A 23530-nucleotide genomic window follows, 5' to 3' on the forward strand; every position below is an offset into this window, starting at 1 on the left:
AGTACTTGCCAAATTCCTTATAATTTCACTGATAGTCCATATAATCCAGGTAATTTCAGTATGAAGCACCATCTGGTTTGAAATTACAAGAAGATTTGGGGCTTAATGAAATATCTTGTACGTAGGAACTCTTGAAGCAGCAAACAGGTCGTTGTTATGCAGAGACTATAGCAGAACTAGTGATCCTCAGATATTTTACAAAATATGACATATTTAAAATTAAGATTTTTGGAAAATATTTTTAATATTTTTGGGCTTTTAAAAAAGTCCCAAAGAAAATCAAGACAACAAATTTACTTGTTCTGGATGACAGTACTGTGTTCCAATACCACACAGTAAGGTCAGATTAATTTGGCCCTCAGAAAGTCAAGTCAAACTGTGATGATCCACATGTGGACAAGTTGCTTTCCTTATCAGCCTCTGGGTGACAGTGCTCTTCCACTCTTGTTCCAGTCAGTTCACATGCCAAAGCCAGGAGCACTCAAACACACATTTACAGTGTGTATTTAATCAAAATGAAAATTGGTTTAGCAAATGGACTAAAATGCATGTGACTTCCATGCAGTCCATCCAAAAGTCAGAAATAAGAACAGGAACTGCCTGTGTATAACAGGGCAAGTAGCAAAGTCAGGTATCTGCCCCAAACCAGGCAAGTGTTCATGCAGATTGTCATCATAAATTTTTGGGAAAACCTTGAGAATTTTTTCCTACATTAAAATATGTATCCAGTTGATTCCCAGCAATTTGCTTCTGAGCTTCTGACCAGCTGTAACAAAGCACTGGATTTCAGGACTCATTTGTATCCTTAAGATCTCATGTTTAGCACAGCCTCTGCTTTGATGAGATGCTTTCTTTCGGGCCCTTAATATCTGTGCTTAAACTTCTTGCAAGCAATCTAATGAGGCATGGCTGGGGAGGGCAGAAAAAACTCCAAAGAGAAAACCATCAAAACCTTGTCAAGTTTTCAATACAATAATAAATCAGATAGATACTTAAAGTAAGCATACTCAGATTTTTACATATCCAGCCTAATGAGCCAGTAAAAGCAATAGATATTAATAATTTGGATGTTTTCTAAATGAATGATATTATATTAAAATTATAACATAGCAATCAGTAAAAAGCAATAAAACCAAAAAGAATTTGAGTTTTAATATCTGTCTGCTAGTTACAAAGCTCTCAAAGGGCATATTTTCTTTTCTCTGGAGACTGACTAAAAGAAGTTTAAAATGTAAAGCCTTTTCTGGAAAGCACAGAGACATTGCCATCTATGTACATCTTCAGCTACACTGCTGAAATCAGTAAGGAGAAAATAACTGTTTGTCAAAGCACAAAAGAAAAAAAAATCTAACCCCAAATAAAAGCCCAGCTGAAAAACAAACCTGTGTTCCAGCTCGCATGCTCTCTGCATGGCTTGGACAGGGACTGGAAAACATGAGGGATTACCCAATGTTCTACAAGATTTTCTATGGAGCGTGCCTGCACAGCCCAGCCTTACTTTGTGGGGAAAACCTGGCAAATAACTAGCATTTGGTTTCCTTTCCTGAATCCATGCCACAAGAACCAAACCTTGAGGCCATGGACCTTAATTTCCAGATCTGAAAATTTTAAGCCAAGGTACCAAAGGCAGATTTCCTGAGAACATTTATCTTCTAGTATTAGTGTACTTGTCTAATCCAGACAGGTAATATTAACAAGGTCTTCACAACATTTTCCTCTACAGAAATTTTATGTTCTATTTAAACACATCCAGTTCTAGTCTTAAACATAAAAGAAACAAATTCTACCATGACTTACAAATTTTTGAAAAACAAGCAAATAGAAATCCACTACCAGAAGCTGCTCACTCTCATTTGAGTTGGAGGCTCAGTCCATCTTTCCCCTATCATCTCTCGCAGGCTTGTATGCCAGCGCAGACAGTTCCTTAATGCAATCCCTGAGACACCATATTGTCCCCTTGGCCATAAATGACATCAAAACTATCTGATGCTGTGTCCAAATGCACCTCAAATCACAACCCAAGCTGTACCCGCTCGGGCAGGCAGCATGCTGAAAAAATGCAATCAATGCTGACACTGCATCAAAATTAGCTGGCTGATCACAGTTCAGTGCATATTTGTTTGGCCATGAGGGAACAGATGACTGCTAGCACAGTGCAACAACAAAGCAGTAGGCAGAAATCCCAGGACATATATATATATTTTATAGCCTTGGAGCATGTTAGTTAAAAACATGGGTGGTAAGAACATGATATGCTGGTTAAGTCCTTCAGTGTAAGAAATTTAGTAGCCATCATCAGGGAGAAACTACAGCAAATATTTTAGTCTTATTGTATAGCATATTTTCATATGTTATTTTTCTCCTTCTGTGCATTCTGCTGCTAACCGGAGTTCTTTAATAATAACACAAAGTTCACCTAAAAAAGAAATCTCATTGATCTATGTTTGCCACCTGGGAGTGGAGTGTTTTGAACTCACTTGGCTCTGTAACCCTTGGGGATAACTTGGGCTTTTCACCTGATCTACTCTCCCTCCTCTGCCTCCTTTGAACTCCTGTAGCTCATCCTCCTCTGTTTCACTCATCCCAGGCTATCAGATGATGGCTGCTCCCATTTCATCAGCCACAGATGCCTCATACCAGGATGCTGCTGCTCCAGCCTGCCCACCACGTGTCAAAAGCCATTTCATCAGCTGCCACTGCTGACAATGCAATACCACAGCACCCATGGTCAGCCTGGAACAATCCCTCTCCCACTCCATCAGCCCCAGCAGCACGAGCTCTGCTCCCAAGTAAGGCTCACATTACTGGATTTAACAGAAGTACATGGTGAAATGTCTGCCTGTCCACAGCTGTTGGCAACACGCTGAAATTCTGATCTCTGGCAGTGGTTTCTGAGCTCTGCTCTGAGGTTTCAACAAATACTCTGGCTTCCAGGCAGCTGAAGTTTTATATTTTAATTTTTAAAAAATTTCTTCCTTACTATTGGCAGCTGAAAGCATATCCTTCACCAGCCACCTCTGGCCTTAGGCACCTTGTCTAAATGTTCATAATCTTTTCATTCCACTGTTCAGCTTCTTGGGGAGACTCACTCAACTGCTAGTGGAAGATTTGTGCATGGAAACTGCTCTGAGAAAAGTGCCCTACAGTTTAAATAAATCCTATGAAATACTGTGCTTATTTTTAAGGACCATGGAAAAAAAATCCCATTAGCTGACATTGACTTTTCAAAGGCTGATTACAAAATGAATGCACATCCCAATAAATCAGCTAAGGCAAGATGTTAACAACTTTTACTAATCCCATAGGGTGTTTTAATGCTACTTTTTAAAATACAAACAGCTAATAATTTTCACCAATGTGGTCATTTGGTTCCTGCTGGATTCTCTCCTCTAGACTTGTTCTGTCACTGTATGAAGAACTGTAGTCCCAGAAAGAACTTTTGGTCATGGGTGGCATGGGTGAGGGTGGAGGGCAACCCAATTTCTTGATGCCATTTGGTCATTCTATTATGTACATTTGGGAACATGAAAATTGCTAAAAGTAGTCAGATCAGAGCCCCACCATCTCCTGTGTTTCACACCTGGCAATGGATGCTTTTAAGGGGAAGAACATTGGGAACACAGCAAGTGAACTCTCAGTCTGCTAACTTCAAGCACATGTGTGATATTAGTATAAACGCTGTAGCATTCAGTTTCTGTTTAGATCGAAGAATTGTCTGATCACTCTAACCTGAGCATAATTCCATATTATATCTGCTTGTGTCTGTTTAATATTCCTCTATGCATGGAAGGTGGTGTGTGCAAAAGGCAGAGCCAGACACTTCCCAGAGGTGCAAAGGGAATGAGCATAAAGAATGTCAAAATGCTGAAGTGAGCCATGCTTGGAGCAGGTGGTAAGACTTGACAACCACCTATCCACCATAAAATATTCCATAATGCCAGCAATAAAACCTTCAAAACTCACAGTTAATAAATAAGGGCTAAAGCCATAAGTGAAATGAAATATTATTTCAATTACTTGAGGACATGTATTCTGTCTCAGTAAATTGATCTTCCTACCTACCTTCTGTTACTTTCATAGGAAACTGGGGACATAAAGAGCCAAGTGAACCTAAATGCTGTTTTACACCCAGCGACTTTAGATGCTTTCAATTGATAATCTCTGCAGAGACAGTATTTCTTGTATGGGGAGGATGCAGTTAAATGCTCCACTGAATTTGCAACTCTTTTTGTTACTGTGGCTTTAAATCCCACATTAAAAGAACGATGTAGGCACTTCACACCTATTGATTGCACTGCTGGCAAAACACCTACTGTTTTCCTTCGGTGCTGGAAATATTCCCTGGTGTTCATCTGTGCTGTTAAGTGCCTAAGCATCATGAAAATCCACCTTTGAAGTATTTTATGATTAATTTTAGAGATTCTAACTGGATCGCTGGTAAAATGTTAAGTCCAATGGCCTAATGCATTTTACTCTGACAGATTCCCACTAGACACTCGGCGTAAAGCACCTAGCCACCACAGGTAATGGAGATAATCAAGATGACTGGGAAGAGAGAAAAGTTCCTGGGTGAAATATGTTCAAATAGACCTATCTCTGCATCAAAAGGCAAGTCTTTATTGCTAAATGAAACCTTTTTGCAGGAGCACAACCACCCTGAACTCTCTAAAACAAGAGTAAAACAAACTCTCACTCAGGAAGGAGGTAATTGCTTTTCAAATCCCATGGAGGTTGAAGAACTTTCACATTTCTTGTGGATTTAGCATTGCTACAAGAAGAGAGAACAATGTCTCCAAATGAACAAGTGAAACTGGCTGCTCCATTTACAATTAGAAATCTACCGCAGCACTGAAGACATTTCAAAGGTTGAAGCAACACTTGCAAATTAATAAAAAGCTGCAATATGAGCATAATTAGATATAAACTACAGCAATCAAGACTTTTAGATTTCTAAAGCACTAAAGTCACAAAGCATAAATTGACACATTTGGTGGAAATAGGTGTGTATAGTATAAGTAATACATAAGTATTACTTAAGTATAGTATAAGATACATAAGTAATGTATGTATCTCTTAGAAAATTAACTCATGGCAGTACTTATCCTGGGAGAAGAAAAAATATCTTATACAAAAGCAAGCGACTTGGTTTGGAGAAGCATCAAGACAATTTTGATACAGTGGTGAAGAAAGCTTCATCCTTTCCCTCTCCACTGTGCTGTGTAACCCACTGAAAATAGGGATGATGCAGTTATTTTGTTTTAATTCTACAGGACACCTTTCATGACTCTACAAAAACTAAGAAAAATTTTAGCACATCTATGTTAGGAAACATCATCTCCCTCTCACCCTCATGATAATCTCTGGATATGGGACAGATTTGAAGCATCTCCTCCATTGCCTCTGCAACATCAGCTTGGAATCAGAATGAACTGCCGGAAGAGAAAATATCAGCACAAGGCAGCTCCCTTTTCTAAGTTAAGAAGAAAAGTGTCATTTACTGAAAGGAACATTTATGCTAAAAGTATATAAACAACCTTTATGTTAAAAAGCTTATAAAAAAACCAGCAAAGTAACATTCAACAGAGAATCTCAAAAAACAAACGGAAATCTAACAAATACCTGTGTCTGCTTCAAGTAATGTCCATACTAGATTTGACTTCTTACTGGACCTATCTCTGCCCACCCAACTCTGGAAAAGCATCGCATTAAAGAGCATCTCTCAATGGAAAAACAGCTGAAGGAACAATTTGCTCACAACGCCTGTGGAGGTAAGAGAGATACTCGAGTTTTCTCCAGGAGTAAAAGCCTTCTGAACACAAATAGTTACTACTGCAAAATTGCATTGAACTTCAGCAAAAGTTCATTGCTATTAGTTTTGTTGTATCAAACACTGAGCTAATGACAGAGTGCAAAGCAATTTGACAGCCACTGATTCTAAATACATAAGAATTCTGTTACAAATGGGTTATTTAAGTTTTTTGAAGCATTACCCAGGACACCATCAAACTGCTACCACCTCCCGTGCTGTGGAGGAGGGATAGAAAACACTGCAGATCCTGCAGCCCTCCAGCATTTGAGCATTTGCCTTCCCTCACCAGCTGCTTGAGGAGTAACTGACTGGCACTTGCCTACAGCAGTGCCACTGGAGTTTCCAAAGTGCCAGCATTGATCCACTAAGAGTCTCCCTGGTGCTCCTGAAGTCACCTTCATTTGCTATTGCTCAGCTGTGGTGAAATGGTCTCTGCAGCACCATGGAGAGAAGGACCTCTTATGACAGCGATTGCATGGTGACAATAGCACTGCAAGTTTCTAAGCCATGCTGATCCTTCACCTATCACAGTAAAGTCAATTATATAATTTGAGTACTTGCACTAGTTTCAGTACAGAAATTATAGAAAAATACATCAGGTATATAATAAACTATGCTTATTTTCCTTTCTCAACAAAAAGCAGATAATTTATTGAGCACTACCTTATCAGTTGCAGAAGTTTGATGCAAATAATTTGTCCTTTTTTTGAATTCAAACTAAACAATTTTCCTTCTGACTTGAGATAAAGTCCTTTTTTAGGCATTTCTAACTTTGCAAAGAACAAAGTGAGCTCTTTCCTATTGCTTTAGGAGGTTTAGATTAACTGGAGCTGTTTAAATGTTGTCCATTATATCATACAGCCAGCAAGGGCTTGGTTTCACCTACTCAGTCATTTCACTGGCAGCACAGCTGTGCTGATGGCAGTCAGTCCAGAGGGATCAGCAAAAATCAGAACAGTCCATCCCCCTATTTCTTGGGCTTTCTGCTTAGGTTATGTTTGAACTTTGCAAATGCTGTCAAATGAAGCTGCTGATACCATTCCATGGGCTCTTCTCAGCAGGATCAGCTGGTAACTCCCAGCTCAGACCTCACTGCAACAGGCTGGCCCAGGCACACAGGGTGATCCAGCTGCACAGCAGCCCCAGGCTGCATCCTTGAATCATGCCCTGCATTCTGCATGTGCCACATCACATTCAGCTACTGACTACCTTCTGTAGGAGGCATTTCTGACTGCTGGCTTATTTACCTTCCAAGCACGCTTTCAAGTCCCAGTGCCTGCCAAAGCTGCATGTGAAGTCTGAGCAATATCTTTTTATTTAAACCTTTCCTAGGGTGGCTGTCCTTATCACAGAATTTATAAAGAGTGTCTAGCAGCATTAAATGAATTTATGCAAGTCAGCCTGGTGCTTCCTCTCAGCTTCATTATGAGTAAATACTTGAATTCCCTTGCACCTCTACACTAATATTTCCTGCTTTTCAGGACTGAGAGAGTTTGACTTGTATTGCAGCTGCAATGTCTTGCAACTCTGTGCTTCTATTAAGTTTGCATAACTTTGAAAATCTCTCAGGTACCAAAGACTGAATCATCTCATGCAGCAACACTGCTTTGTCATGCCCTGGGGGTTTAGGAGTGTGACCAGCCTTGCTTAACCACCTGCAACAATATGCAGACACACATCTCTACTCTGGGTCCTGTTTGTGCATGGAATTCTGCTTCCCAATTGCTTAGCCAGGGACTGCTGGACTAATTAGATCATGTTCAGTAGCCACCCTCTCTCTCCAGGCTGGCACTTCAGGGCATTGGAAACACAGGACATCCTAGGGGGATATAATTTGCAACCTCTTAAGGCAGCCAAAGCCAAAGAAAGTCAACCAAATTTCAACTTGAGATCCCTTGATCAACTTACTTAGTTGCATATACACATGATATTACACAGCTAAGCTTGTGGCAAGAGAAAGCAATACAGGATGTGAACTAGTTGAAAATTTGGTGAGTATATAATGAGAGGGAACAAAACTTGGATTTCCCTCAGAAACTTTAGAGAAAATTTAACAACAAAAAGGGTCACTGTGGTAAAGATGGGATTAAAAGACAAACTGAAAATTAAGACCTTTAGCAGTGCCAGCAGACAATATTGGTAAATAATATGGAGTTATGAGTTACATGTTCAAATTCCTTTTCACTTGCCACTTATTTATTACTTTAAATTATTCTATAAAAAGCTTGCCCCTGTTTTTTGTCTCACTTTTTCCAGGACCAGTTGCAATGAAACAAAATCCACAGCTTCCCTCCCAGCTGGAGTTTCTACCACAGAATTCCCATAACCTTTTCTCTTCCACTCTTCAGACTAGAAACAAATATTCTTGGTAAACTTCTTTGAATGCGAGGGCTGGGCTGGCTAATAAAACTAAGTCCATACAAGTTAGCAAAGATTTAGCAGTTTATCTTCTGTACTAAAATCTCTACAAAATATTGTAATGATATAAGGTCAGGGTATACAGGGATGGGGCTGTATGAGGACAGAGGTACACAAATTCTTTATATTTAGCTTGCTAACCTGTCTCAGTCTTCTGCCACAAATTGTCATAACTAATTTGTAATGTACAGGAAAATCCTCTTTTCACTACCAATGTGTTCAAATAATCCTAGCTTAATGTATAAACTATTGACAAGCCTTTCCACAGCACTTCATTTAGGTCACTTTACATTCTATTAATAGGTTCCACAAAATGATAACAGCTCTGAATCTGCTTTAGGACTTCATTTATATTTCCTTTCTCATAAAAATGTTCCTGCTATTATGGATCAGATCCAATAAGGTTTAAACAATCAGCTCTTGATGATGCAACAAATACCATCATAAGCAACCTCCTGCTACATCAACCCCTTGCACAACCAGTTCTCCCATCAGCCAAAACTCCAAATTAGTCCTAGAAATTGAAACAAAACTGCACAAAGAAAACAGATATGCACACACACACACAGAGAAAATAAATATAAAAATTCACATTAAAACAACTTCAGTGAGATTTTCCTTCTGTAGGAGAAGCAATAAATTTAAATTATTCCTTAGATACGAAGCAGAAGAGAAATGCTCCCTTCCCTCCTCCCTGCCGAGCTCCCACTTCCTGAAGCCTTCCTCCTGGCACGTACTTTTTGGGTTCAGCCGAAAGCATTTCCCTCCCCTCCGCACATCTGCTCTGTGCAGGGCTGCCGAGCTGCGACTCATCCTGAGGAGTGCTGGAAATCCCAGGCTTTAAAAAGCCGCTCGCAAGCCCCTCCTGGGCTGCCGGGCTGCCAGCTCCGGCAGCGATCGAAGCACAGCATGGCCCCCAGCGCAGCACACCGCCTGTCAGTCACCCTCACTGGCCACACCACTGCTGGCCCAAGTGCAAAATGATTATTTGAAACAAGCAAATAAACAAACCCTATCCTCACTCAAATACCTCACAATTAAAAAAAATTAATATATATATATATATATATATACACATATATATACACATGTATATATATATATAGACACTCACCTATACAACCTATACACATATATATGTGTATATACGTGCATATATATACATGTGTGTGTGTGTGTGTATAGATATATATTTCTAAAAAGGGTGGACACCCAGAGGAGCTCGTTTCCAGGGCAGCCCAGCTGGCTGTCTCTGCCCAGCCCATCCTGGCAGCACCCGAGGCAGGGCACCCTTTGAGAGCCAGTCCCTGAGGCTGTGCCTGCTGCCCTGCAGTCCTGGCATGGAGGGCACTGCCTGGGATTTCTCTTGTGGCAACTTGTGTCCCTGGCCTCTTGTGGTTATGCTGGAAGGAGCCTGGCTCTGCCTTCCCTGGAATCCCCCTCTGGGTGGCTGGAAACAGCAGCTGGGTACCCTCCACCACCCCACTTTCCCCAGGCTCCACTGGCTGGCCAAACCTGGCTCCAGCTTTCCCTTTGCACACCCTGTGCTCCATCCCCACGGCCCATGAGTGCCCTTGGCCAGGTTAGGGTGGCTCAGCCCTCCTGCACAAGTGAACAACAACATGCCTAAGCCATAGCTGAGTTTCTTGCAGGGCTGTCAAGAAAAAAGGTATAAAACGGAACCACTTCCCAGCAACTCAACCTGCAGTTACCAAAACTTCATTTGCAGACTATGCCTTAACATTCAAGCATTCCCTGCCCCAGAGGTGCTTGAATAGCCACAGAAAGTTTAGTGAGCAGCAATGAATGGGTCACAGGAATTTCTTACCTCACAGCAACTTGTTGGTATCATGGTTGTAAAGTTGAGCATTTCAGAAGCACTGGAACATGGTGGAAAGAGCAGGGATCTGATGTCAGGCGTGCTCTTTGAGAACCTCTCTCTCACACTCTGGCCAGAAAGACATCAGAAAAGTAGTTATATTTCTATGCCTATATAATTTTTAATGTATTAATACTTTCCACATACTTGGTTTCAGTGTTCTCCTTTTAAAAAGTGAATGGAAAGGACTCATGAGAATGAGTTTTGTCTGGAGGAGAAAAGGTTCAAAGTAGTAGAGAAAGAAGGTAGAAGCTACAATTTAAACAAAGTTCAAGAAAATTCACATGCTCCCTCCATTTAGGGCATGACAGTGGTCACAGCTCCTCAGGAGAATCTTAAAACTATTTCTGCCCACAGATTAACCCTTTTAACTGATGATATAAAAGACAGTAGAAATTGAACTACAGATATAAAACTTACAAGAAGTGTGAACATATACCACATGGTTCATCTGCAAATGCTGGAGAATACTGCTGAAATTCCTAGACTGGAGGCCTAGATTTCAAAACAAAGTTTACTTTGGCATTTAATAGTCCACAGACACAATTAATATGTTAGAATATAATGTATGGTCAGCTAGAATAGAAAAAAACAACAACTCTATTTGGTGAAAACACAATATTGTGTTATGCATTATTACAGAAGTCAAATTTGGTGTCATTGTCATGCATGATTTAGACAGCAGTACTGTTTGTTGGTCATTATTACTTTGTCCTTGGGTTTCATTCCCTACTGAACCACCTTATTTCTGTTCAATCATTTGACCTGAGAGGTTCTCCTTCCCTGCTCTGAAGATGCCCAGTTGTTAGCTGTTAGTCTTTCAGTCAGTTGTACAGTCAAGCACCTTTTGGGTGTACCTGTTGACCTGATCTCTGGGGTCTGCTGGCTGTAGATGTGTTTGGGAGTGAACTTCAGTTCTTTCCATTACTTTATAGGCTCCAAGTTCAAATTCACCAAATGACACATACATTCAATATTGTTACAATTATGTTTTTTGGTTACTGTACAACTTTTTCCATAAATATTGCCTTTCAGAGGAAAATCTATACACAATATTGGAGTTACTATATACATCAATGATAGTTTTAGAACATGATGATTTATAATTTGTTGGCTAATATTGTTTCTTATCTCCAGTGTGGTTTAAATTTTCAGAGATCACACAAGAAATTATCTAACTCTACTATCTATATTATCTATCCCTAGAGATCTATTATCATACCCTCTAACATGAAGAGGAGGGTTCCCTTTTTTCCTTTTCTTACAGAAGTCAGTAAAATACTGGAAATGCTGCTCTCTGAAACCTGAGACCTGAATAACTGCTCAGATGTTCTTTCTGAGGAACTGCTTTCTTTGCTGATGTTGTTCACTACCATGTCTACAAGCTGGAGCTGAAACTTCTCTGAGGACAAGCCAACTACATACAATACTTCACATAGTTGGATCAAACTGAACCCTCTCTTCTGTGAGATATTCTGATTAAAGCTAAGATTTGGACACCAAGGGAAAAGTTAAATGCCAACTAAAGCAAACTTCTTAATGCTTCAGACTTATTTAGACTGACAGGTTCTTGACTGACAATTTAAGTTGGGTCCATGAATGACGGTGTTTAGGTGCAACTAAATCTCCAGCCAGAGGATTGCTGAATTCCTGTCCCATACATCTCTCTTTCCTGCTCTCACATCAAGATTAGTTCTTCATTAGGCCTTTCTATTTCAGCTGTTTGTAATTAATGCTAGGACATGGGAAAACACAGTAAACCTATCAAGCGAGTACAACCAAAGTGTTTGGACTCCCTGAGCTTTATGAACTTCACTTGCATGCTTAAGCTAACTGTGTGTTTAAATAAAAGCACTGAAAATCAGTGTCTTTAAATTAGTCACAGAAAACAGATTGCTCAAGTAACTGGAGAAACAGGTAAGGGAAATAAATGCCTAACAAAAGGTCAGACAAAATGCTTGAAACACAGTCAAGATCCAGGCACTAAGTGGTAGCAGTTCTGTGTGCAGATTTAAGGGAACCAACCAAAGATTGAACAAAATGCAGGAAAGAAGTATATGTGGTTGTTTGATTTTTTTTTTTTAAGAAAACAGAGTGATTTCAGATGAGTAATAGCACTTTACATTTCTATGACACCTTTCAACCCTCAGGCATTGGGAAATGCAGTTGGCAAATTTAACAAATTGAAGGACCTTGTCCTCTGTACACTGGAATCATTTTATCTGTCACTAAAGGCATCCCTGGTGGAGCAAAAAGCAGTATCTATTTAACAGGTTAGATCTATTGTGACAAACACCACATCTCAGCAAAGCCACAGGAGGATAATTGTCAACAGCTTGAACTAGTGCTGAATCCTGGATTAATCACTTGTTAGAAGATGTCTGCTAGTATTTCTCCAGTTACCACTGGTGATGACGACTTTACCACAGATCTTGCAGAGCTGCCATGCCCAGGGCAAGCTTTCTCATGACCCAGCTCTTCTGGGCACCTGTCTCAGCATGAGGTGCCTTCACATGCCACAGTCCCCCTCCTTGCAACACTTGAGTGCTATATTCACCAGACAGAGCGAGAGCAGAGATTGACTGTAAGAAAACAGACCCAGTGGTCAATCAAGAGATGCTGCACACTGAGAAATGTAGAATCATAGAATTTTTTAGGTTTGAAGGGACCTTTAGAGGTGCAATTAGCAGGGACATCTTCAACTAGCCCCTTGAATGTTTCCTGAAGATTCATCACCTCTCTGGGTAACCTATTCTAGTTCTGTACCAACCCTCATTGCAAGACTTTTTTCTTATATGTAATCTAAACCAGCCACCTTTTAATTGATTTAAACAGTCGACTTTGATCTAACCCTTCACCAAGGTCATCTTTCCTTCATTACAGCTGTAACACAGAAACATGGAAAGAGTCAAAGGTGTTTCACACACAACAGTCTGTTCATATTTGCTGCTTCCTAAGGCACATGGGCCTGACAACAGCCTGACCAGCTCCTTGGAAGTCTCTGAACACTGAGGCTAGCAAAGCAGGATAAATTCAGTTACAGACTACTATCTATAATGGCAAAGGGAGCAGAATTGCACTAAAAAGCTCCTCCAGGCTTCAGATTTAGTGGGATAGGAGTGAGCTTCACACTCCCCTTGTCTCACAGTCACACCAGGGATCTCAGTCCACTTTCTGTCCACTAATGGCTACTGATGATGCACTTATGGCTACTCACCGAAGAGCAAAAAACAAGGTGAGTACAGAATGATTATTAAAAATCTATAAACAAAACAACAAAAACTGGAAGAAATAAAAAAAAAAAAATGGCCTGTGAACTGGTACATTCTATCTTTAAAAAGAAAGAAAAAAAAAACAACCAAAAAAACAAAACAGAAATCCCTTTCCAGATGTGCTGTAGGACCAAAAGACTGTCAAAGCCTGACAGGTAATCCACAGTCACATGTTTATTTTGGGATGCAAGAGAGGCATGTTTAGAAATGTGTTTTGAGCTGTCAAATAACCTACAGGGAAATAAAAAGTGGGAAAATAATCATATGCCAAGGACCAAAATGGATTTATTCAGCAGTTCATATTTTTCACTGGTTTGAAAACAGCCAGAAAGTTGATCCAAGAATTATTCTTGGGACTGTTATAAGATGCTGTGCAAACACTCAATTCCATCCTGCTGAGCTTCTGACAAGACTAAAAAGTCTCACATATTTAACATGGCAGCTGAAATATTTTAATTGCAAAGGAAAACAAAGTGTTAGAATGGATCAGGCCAGTTGAGTGTGTATGAAACAACTGTAGAAACTTTAGGGCTTGGAAAAACTCAAGAAGTTCCTTAGTCAGGTGCTTTTTGGGTAGGGTTAAGTCACCATAGATAAGCAACAGCTTTTCAAATGCTGAACTTCTACAGTATAATCTAAGTTTTAGGATATGAATGCAGTCAGTTAACATCAAGGTATGGGTCAGACTTAATCATAGAATTAGAATAAAAATCTCTCTGTTACTGTTTTTGAGGGACAAAGAAGACCCAACGATGCTTATCTAGGACACATCATGCACAGGTCACTCACTAGGAAAAATGTAAATCTGTACAAGCTCGACTCTTTACTTCTCCTTCCCCACTAACAGAGCATATGCCAATGGCAGTGATTAATTGGGAATTTGTCTTTTCTTTCTTCTTCACCTCTGCCAAGCCTAGAGAGCTTTTGCTTGCTTTTATTCCAAGAGTGAGAAGCTGAAGGTACCTGAGGTGGTGGTCCCTATATGAACAGGGGCTTCAGCATAATTCCTACCCTCTTCTCTAAGCTCCTTCCCTCACGGAGGCTGATATTCCTCCTATTCCCTTTTTTTCCACCAGCAATAATGAGTTACCAGGACTCAAACACACCAGGCTTACCCTTACCCAGGTTCCTTCCCATGGAAAGAACAACCCAGTCAAGACCCACACCCAGTCTCATTCCTCAGCTGAAGACATTCATTTTCTCAGGTACAGCAAAGGACTTTTAGCCATACAGAGCCAAGGCTTATAATCTTCATGGCCCTTGAAACTCCTGCCTCCCAAGGAGAGGATCCTCAGAATCAAGGCACAGCCAAGGAATATTATCTCTTCTGGAGACACAAAATGGCAGGGGAAGAAATGCAACTGTCAAATGACCTGAAGGAGGAATTCAACTTTGTAATGCTCTGGGGAGACACTCACCTTGGGCACAGAAATGTGGGCTCTTAGTTACCACTCCTAGCACTGCTGGAACTGTGCCCTCTGGAAAGGCTATTTGAGCTGGAATGGAAATGGACCTGTCCTAGAACAGGGATCTCAGATTAAAATTCTGCTATACCACCAATACTGTAAACTTACTCAAAATACAATCCCTTTTACTTTCAACACTCAGTTTAAAAACACTTTTCATGACACCAGTGTTTTCCAAAGGCAAGACATTCTGATTTTATACTAACTCACAAGTTTTTTCTCTGGCCTCATTCAATCACAGAGCTTTCTCCAACAGCTTATGGAAAAACCCTAAAAGTCACAACTTTTACTGTCAAAGTCATGGCAGTGACAGTCACGCAGATTTTGTTGTTGTTTTGTTATCTTCTATATTGAAGTTTTCCCATTTCTGGTCAAAGGTGACTTATTTCTATAAATAGAAACATTTTCACACTTTAAATGCTTAAAACAAAATCCTTTTGTGTAAAAAGCCAGCCTGGAGGATTTCATCCTGGCAGCTGAATGAATCAGTCCTATCAATGCTTAGACAAATAATGAAGTTTAAAAAAGAACCCCATATTTGGTATTGGCTCCCTATTTCAGACATTCTTTTTGAAAGAGGCACCGAAAAAAGGAAGCCCTTATAGGTCTTCAGTTCCTATATGACAAAGGATGGAAGAATATACTTGGATGTAAAGCAGCTATGACCCACATGTCCTTGAAGAGCCGGAGGGACAACTGTTAGAATCCAGAAGGAATACATGTTAGGGAATAGCTGTGCTACTGCCCTGAACACTTAGCAGAAAGTGCTGTTCCCTATAAAGTGCTGGCTCCAGGGGCTCCAGCCCAGCCCCTAACACAGCTCTGATGGTCCCTGCTGACACAGTGACAGGGGCTCTGCGTGTGCTCCAGGAGAAGCTCTGCCCTGTTCCAACCATGGCACTTTGCAGAGCACAGCGAGGGAAGCACGTGTGGTGTGACCTTTGGGAGCTCAGCTCTGCCCTCACCCTTTCAGTGGTCAGACACCAGTTCCAGATCTGCAGGAACCTTCAGTGTGAACCATTCTCTCCAGCCACCTTCTAAACCAGGAGAGTTAAAATCCAGGTTCCACTGAAATGATGGGCATGAGATGGCAATGTGTTTCAGAACATCTCAGGAGATTCTGTGATGCAAAAAATCCCCCATAATTTCTTCAGCCATTTCAGGCCAAACACCCCTATGGTTTGAATTACTCCTCAGATGACATCATGTTAAAACACTGGCTGAAACAGAAATTCAAACTACAAGCTTGTTTAAAAATTTGGCTTGAGTCTTGACTTGAATATCCTCAAGACTCGGGGACAAATACCAAAACCATTGTTGATTCTTACCTCAGAAAACAGAAGCAATAGTGTTCCAGTAACTGAATTAGATGCATAGTAGTACACTCATCCTGAGATGAGAAGAATTTCATCTGTGCTAGAAAAAGAAGTCATCACTACTACCTTCTGGATGACAATCTCACATGTGAATCTTAGACTGGTTTTCAAATGCAGGTGCTAAAAGTAAAGGAAAATAAACCAAAACTGTCTAATCTTTCTTTCAAATGGGATCTTCTCTGACTTTTTATCTTCAAAAATTTCAGTTCTGTTCCAGAATAAAAAAAGGAAACACTACTTAAAAGCAATAGCTCAGAAAATTATTTCATACTTATATTCACTGGGTTTTTCTCAAGAAGAAATAACAAAAAAAACCCCCGTTAATAAAAACCCTGTTCTTCCCTTCACCAAACATTCTCTGGTCTAAAATTCCCTCTTTCAGACTCAGATCATTTCTTGGCTTTCCTGGTCTAATGCCACATGAGTTTCTGTAATCCCTCTCCCATCTGGTACAGAAGTCATCAGGGGGCACTTACATTCCTCGCCAAAACAAGTATTATTAAAAAAATCTAGCACTTCACTAAAAGGAAACATTTCAGAGAAAACCCCCTTGCCTGAGAGCAGGGCATACAAATGAGGAAACTTGATGAGCACCAGAAAAGAAGCTGGAGAGGGGCTCAGGAGTCTGGGCTTCTTCGAGCGCCTGGTGTCCCCCTTCCCTTTGTAGCAGGTACTCACTCCCCAGGTAGCTACTTTCCAACATTCCTCACAGAAACCATAACACAAATGTACATGGTTCCTGAAAAGGAAACAAAGTTTTTGCTTGGTCTAGAAACCATTAACAAAGAAAGCTTTGAAATGAGTTTTTCTTTCCCCAAACATATAAGCAATAGCCAGAATGTAAAAACAACCATCTCCTCTAGGGAATGGATACTTTTCCCCAAAGTTTCTGCTCAAAACTGCAGGGCAGAGAGAGAATCAGACAGAATAAGATATTAAAACAACAGGGTAAAATTACATTTTTGTCAGGGCATGGTGAACTACATAGGACAACTTAAGGGACCATTTAAAGTATGACTGAAAGAGGTTTTGTATTTCTTATAAACATTTAAAATAGAGCGTGTTTTTTTTTAAAACCACAATTTTATTTAGAAATACTACAAAAAATTTTGCATTAGAACTATAGACAGGTCAGATCACACACTCTCAATTTCTCTGAGTGCCTGCATGTGTATTCACACATGCACACACTTTGATAAAAAATCTATTTAAATCAAAAAATATTTCACAATATAGGGAACAATCCTCATTGCTGAAGTTAACTGTACCAGTACTGATCATTTATTCTGGCAGCTGCAATTCTGAGCTCTCAATCCAACTGCTCAGCTCAGGAGAAGGCTGGCCTACAGAAAAAAAAGCACTATTTTTTGTTCTTTCAGAAGCATAAAGGGGTGTTAGATCTTAAAGTAAGCTTTCCTACAGTTAAACTCATGAAATATAGCTGCATATTACAACAGATAAACAGTATTAAATAAATTCTTGAGTTTCCTTATTCTTGTTAAGCTTTTCCCAATAGTCCCAAGTATTCTCCCTACCTTTTTCTCAAATGACACAAATAGGAACTAATATTTCTTTGTCAGAGCTACACTCTGGCAACAAGGCACATGACTTTGAGGTTTAAGCACTTCAGCAACAGCTATGCTTCTATCCAAATTAATTTGTAGGTTAAAACAAAGGAATAGAACAGTGAGAAACCAAAAATTCAGAGATAGGAAAAAAAATCTAGTTAGACCATCCATGCTCTCTTGCCAGCTCCATGAATCAGAACAGTTTATTGCCATTCAAGGAATAACTGGAACTATTCACCTGAAAGAAGTGATCTAATTTGCTTCAGAGGAATCAAAGCAGCCTAGAGCAGATTCTGTCAGGCAGAGAGCATAGGTTTGTGAGCTTTCAGGAATGTTTAGAATTACAGTATTTGTCCAGCCACACCATTAAGTTCAGTGTTGCAGCTCTGCCAGGAACCAGTAACTAATGCTGAGCAACAGATGAGACACCTCATTCAGCATCACAGCCACAGTGTAGCTTTAGAAGTCAAGGAGTCAAGTTCCTGTGCTCAAATGGCTAGGTTTTCCATAGTTGTTTTGTTATTATTAAATTAAAAAATTAAATCCAGAAGTCACTTTATGCATCTCAGACTTGTAGAGCTGAATGTTTGCAATACACAGGAGAAATATTAAGCTGCTTCTTAGCAAATGCTGTTGATACAAATACAATACAAATAGTTTTATTATTCCTCCTGTCAGTTTCTCTTTCAACCTCTGGTCCTGAGTCCAAATCACTTTTCTTAACTCATGGAACCAACTCCTACTGTTATATCTCAAGCTTAAATTTGGCTTATCTATTTTTTTTAGGATAGTGAAAAGAGAAGTTGGTTTGCAACACTGATATTCACACATGCATTAAAGAAACACCTTTATTGTATTTTCTAAGCAGAGCTATTTCTGGACACAAATCACCAGGATTTGGCCTTTATTTTGAGAGAATTGGCCCTTCTTGTTCTATATCCTTCACTCAGTTCACTTTTTAAAAGTCTGCCCAACACAGAGCTGTACTCTGCAAGTCACAAAACCAATTAGATAGGAAAAAAACCTTTGTGATTACCAAGTCCAACAAACACCACCTTATGAATTAAACCATGGCACTGAGTGCCACATACAGTCATTCCTTAAATACCTCCAGGGATGGTGACTCCCCCATCTCCCTGGGTAGCCAATTCCACTCTTTCTGTTAAGAATTTCTTCCTTATATGTAACCTAAACATCCCCTGGCACAGCTGAAGACTGTCCTCTTGCTTTTTTACTAGTTGCCTTGGGGAAGGGACCAATGGCCACCTGGCTACACCCTCCTTTCAGGGAGTTGTAGAGAGGGATAGAGCCTCTCTTTGAGCCTCCTCCTCTCCAGGCTAAACACACCCAGCTCCTTCAGCCACTCCTTATAGGACGTGTGCTCCAGACTCTTTGTTGCCCTTCCCGGGACATGCTCCAGCACCTCAATGTCTTTCCTGAATGGAAGCACTCTGAACTGGACACAGGACTTCAGACATCACCAGTGCTGACAACAGGGGAGGAATCACTTTCCTGGTCCTGCTGATAATTCCTGGTACAGGCCAGGATGCCATCAGCTTTCTTGTTCATCTGGGCACATGAATCAGCATCCAGAATAGGCCAAAGTCTGCCCTATACAGCTGAGGCTGCATCTTCTCCCTTTTCTTGTTTCTTTCTGCACTTCTTGCTTCAGAGCTCCCTGACCCTGGTTTGGTGTAAGGGGAACATGGCATGATGCACAGGGCGGCACCAGGCAAAGCTGTGCAGCCTCAATTTTAGCCATGCACCAGCTTGTTTTTATTTCAGTTAAGAGACCCCACTGAAGGCACGACATCTTCATTAGCATTGTGGCACTTTATAAACAAAACATCAATCAAAGGATTAACTACATAAACACCTTGTTAAATTTGCTGTCACTACTTCCTTGTGATCTGATGATAGCTGCATAACTTATTTCTAATACTAATTATTAGTCTTATCAGTTTCAGCATGTATAAGATTTCTATGTCCACTTCCTGGCATTACTGTTTCCCTTCTTCCTGATCACCACTGACTTCGTGCTACCTAGAGAGCCTTGTGCTTTCTCCAGAGAATTTTGTAACCTCTTATCTGATCCTACAGCTTCTCTACATCCACTTAATTGGTCACCTCTGCACAGGAAACATAAGGTTGAATTGATATCATATTCTTCTGAACATGGTAACTCTGAGTCATGTCATACATCTCATCATGCAGGGAAGGTGCGTGTCAGGTAGAATTGAAAAGAATTAAAGTCAAAGATGAGGAGTTGAAGGCATGTTTTTATTTCCGTTGTGGTGCAACAGTTACAGCCACTGATCTGGTTTAATAGTCGTTTCATTAAAAGATTTACTACAGTCAAAAATCTGAATACTCAGAACTGTTTTTTGATTTAGAAAATGTGATGATTCATAATTATTTTTATTTAAAAGAGGTGACTTAGCACCCTTAACAACCAGGGTGTCAGCAAACTCCTAATTCTAGTTTTACAAATGCTGCTCCAAAAATATCTTCCAAAAAACTTTTGGCTCCAAGGTATAAGAAATTGTACACAGGAAACTTAAACTGAGATTTATATTTAGTTTCCAAAACTATGATTTTTGGATACTTATACTGAGAGATAAATTCTTTTGTCAAGGTTAACTGAAGTTAAAAAACACTCTACTAGATCTTCACTGGTCTGGAGAAAAAAGGATATTTGGTAGATTTTAGAAAGAAGTATAGAAGCGGAATTTTTGAGGGTGAGCATGCTGGCTAGTGCATGTCCTTCATGTTTTATAGGAAGCAAAGTTTTCACAAAGAGACCAATAGTTTCCATAAGTTTATGGAATCTGTAAGTTCACCATATAGATTTATTTTGTACATTTTGCAGAATGGAAGTAAGTTTGATTAAACCAAAGAAGTATCCATACATAAAATTTTAATGTTAACTAAACCAAAAAATTGCTGAAAACTTTAAGGAAAAGGAAGCTTTATGAAATTTTACCCTGCTGGGATAGGAGTGGTAGAAACCTTGCCCACAAAAGAGAGGTGGAAATATTTTTATAGCTGCTTGTACTTGTATTTCCCTGGATTATTCAGACACTGTAAGGATTAATGCAGTAACACTTGCAAGTTACTCAGCTACTACGGTGTTGCAAGCTATATGAGGTAATAGAGAAATATTTCATTCATTTCCAGGGACCAGCTCACGGGCCTTTTCCAGCAGCACTGTAAACTTGTAAAACTGATGGATCAGTTTCCCAAGAGTCTTTATTACCAAGACTTCTGACTTCTCAGCCACAGTAACAGCCTTGTAAACTTGGAGTAAAACCAGATTTCTCAAAATCTGCTAGCCTATATTAGCTAACAGATTTACATGATGCTTCAGACCCTCAGGATTCTTGCTCAGTATAAAGAACGAGCAAAGTCTGCTAACAAAGCTAGTGCTGTTTTTTTGTCAGGTCTAGCATGAAATGGTTTTACATTCATAAAATGGTGTTACACTCACCTACTGCTTTGCACTCCCCATAGCTCAAAACAGGAACATGGAGCAGCAAGATTCAGCTGAATAAAATGGATCTGTGATGATTTCACTGGGCTATGGAGAACTGCTGAAATTTGATCAACCTGTGAAAAGTGAAGAGAGAATGAGTTATGGAGCGCTGGCTTCTCCCATAGTAAAGTGTCTGGCACATTTTGATCTTAAAACAGTGCCACTATTCCAGAGGGACATTTCACAATAGAATTGACACCTTACTCATGCTATGGTCCACCCTTCAGAAATTATACTTATCTAGCTAACAGATATCCCCCCCTTAGCAGAGGGACTCCTGCAGGAATTGACATCCCAGTGTCAGTGCCACATTCTTGTCCCCCACTGCCAAAATCCAGCCTCACATGAAAATACTGCTGCTAAATCAAAGATAGAATCACTATAAGTTTAATGTATCTACACAGGTATTAACTTGCTAGAAATTTTTTAAATGGATTAATTTTTGCAATCATATTTGATTGTGTGAAAACTATTTTGCTTTGACTTGCCTACTTAAGAACTCCCTCAAGCAGTCTTCTAAAATGTACTGACAGATATTTCCTTTACTTAACCTGTTGCTCATTTTCACATTTCCTATCCCGGCAAAAAAAATTAAAATGTTTTATTTTGTTTCTTAGTATTGCAGAAACATATTAATATAATCAACATTCAAAGTTTTGCTAAAATCAAGTAGTGAGCAAGGACTGAATACATCTTCAATGCATCACATAGAACTAACCAAGAGCTCTTGATTTTCCAGGAAAGCACAGATTTTATGGGAAGTTTACTGTAGTAGACTAGAATACTTTAAAAAAAACAAACTCCCTATTTTACTTCAGGTTGGCTTGTACAGAAATTAGTGTAATTAATTTTCCTGAGCTGTCTGACATGACTTAATTTAAACAAACCAGAAAACTACCTTTCCCTCTCACTCAGAGAGAATATAACTCCCATTCTCAACCAGGGATGACATAACGAGTATTTCTCTTGTGAGAAATACTGAACTGCTTGATGTGTGGGAGTCACAGAAAATAAGGCGATTCATTAGAAAATTATTGGCAAGGAAAGAATAGCTATATTTTTTTTCTGAAAGAATGCTTCTTCCCCTTGGCCACCCCTCCAAGGCACTGAAAATGGGAACATCTGAGTGAGTAGAGAAGTTAAAAAGTGCCTTTCAGTAATTCAAGTCATGTGTGTTTTACAAACTTTGCAGTATGAAAATATATTGTTGATGTTGAAAGTGCTTCTACATGGGTAAATTCCTGGCCTTTTAGAACTTGGGTTCCCATGAAAAAGCCTTGAAACATGAGAATTTTATATCAGTAAAGCTCTGTATGCAAATACTGGACTTCCTTGTACAGGGGTAAATTCTAAATCCTGCTCATAATAGTCTCCTTCAATCTGAGAGACTTCTGTAGTATGCATAAAGTGAGTGTAATTATTACTCTCCTAGAAATTCTTCTATTAACATTTTCTGCTTGTACTTTAAGGTAGAGAACATTTCCTTACCCAGGCCACTACTCAATTACACAACTGCAGTTTTCTGGAGCTGAGATGTCCCTATTGGTCTACAAATCAAAGAAGTCTTTTAAAGACATTTATCAACCACATCCTGATTGTGCAAAGATGAGCCCATGGGGAACCAGGTAGATGCAAAACATCCCCCTGGCAGAGAAGTCTTGCCCTCTTAAATTCATCTTTCCCAGGCTGGTGATTGCATGGAAAGCACCATGGAGAAAACAAAACCAAACTGTGCCACAGAGCAAAAGCAGCTGAGCATCTTGAATTTCTTTGGACCTGCTGTTTACGGTAATGATTTAAACCCAAGAAATCTGTGATTCTACTGATGTCTAATATTTCTGCAAAGTACACTCATTGGTTTAACCTCAAGGGGACAATGAATTCCCCATCCCAGCTCAGCAAAATCTTCTTATGTGATCAAAAGGTACAAACCCATTGAATTATTTGCAGTCCTGTTTTCCTCCCCAGGATATAAATCTGGCCACATCAAAGCAACCACATCCCTGTTGTACTGATGACCCTACTAAGATTGAGCCATCGCTCATGTACCTCTAAGTCAAACCTGTCAAACTGCTCTGTGACTGCTAAGACCAAATGACTTCACCAGTGGCCCCTGGGCTCTAACAAGCGGAAAATAACATTGATCTTAATCAGATCAGACACCAGCTTCTCTCAACTCTATCTCAAAGTCTATTTGATTTCATGCTTCA

General features: G+C 39.8%; 1 protein-coding gene across 10 annotated transcripts in view; it reads right to left on the reverse strand.

The window, feature by feature from the left end:
* LOC110481571 (melanopsin) overlaps positions 1–23530 on the reverse strand; it is a 77490-nt gene that overhangs the window by 28625 nt on the left and 25335 nt on the right. For 6 of the 10 annotated variants that reach the window (XR_014955186.1, XM_085579077.1, XM_085579075.1 and 3 more), the window contains 2 exons: positions 21276–21394; positions 10056–10175 (listed from right to left, as the gene is read on the reverse strand). Coding sequence is in view for 7 of the 10 variants with exons in the window: in XM_085579075.1 (XP_085435201.1) it covers positions 10056–10097 (42 nt within the window). In the remaining 3 variants the exon portion in view is untranslated. Of the gene's footprint in view, positions 1–8964; positions 10002–10055; positions 22287–23530 lie in introns of those variants that run through there. The other 4 variants (XM_085579076.1, XM_021550281.3, XM_085579073.1 and 1 more) reach the window with 3 other exon arrangements.

The sequence above is a fragment of the Lonchura striata genome, chromosome 4, assembly GCF_050655825.1.
Source record: "Lonchura striata isolate lonStrDom1 chromosome 4, ASM5065582v1, whole genome shotgun sequence".
Lineage (NCBI taxonomy): Eukaryota > Metazoa > Chordata > Aves > Passeriformes > Estrildidae > Lonchura > Lonchura striata.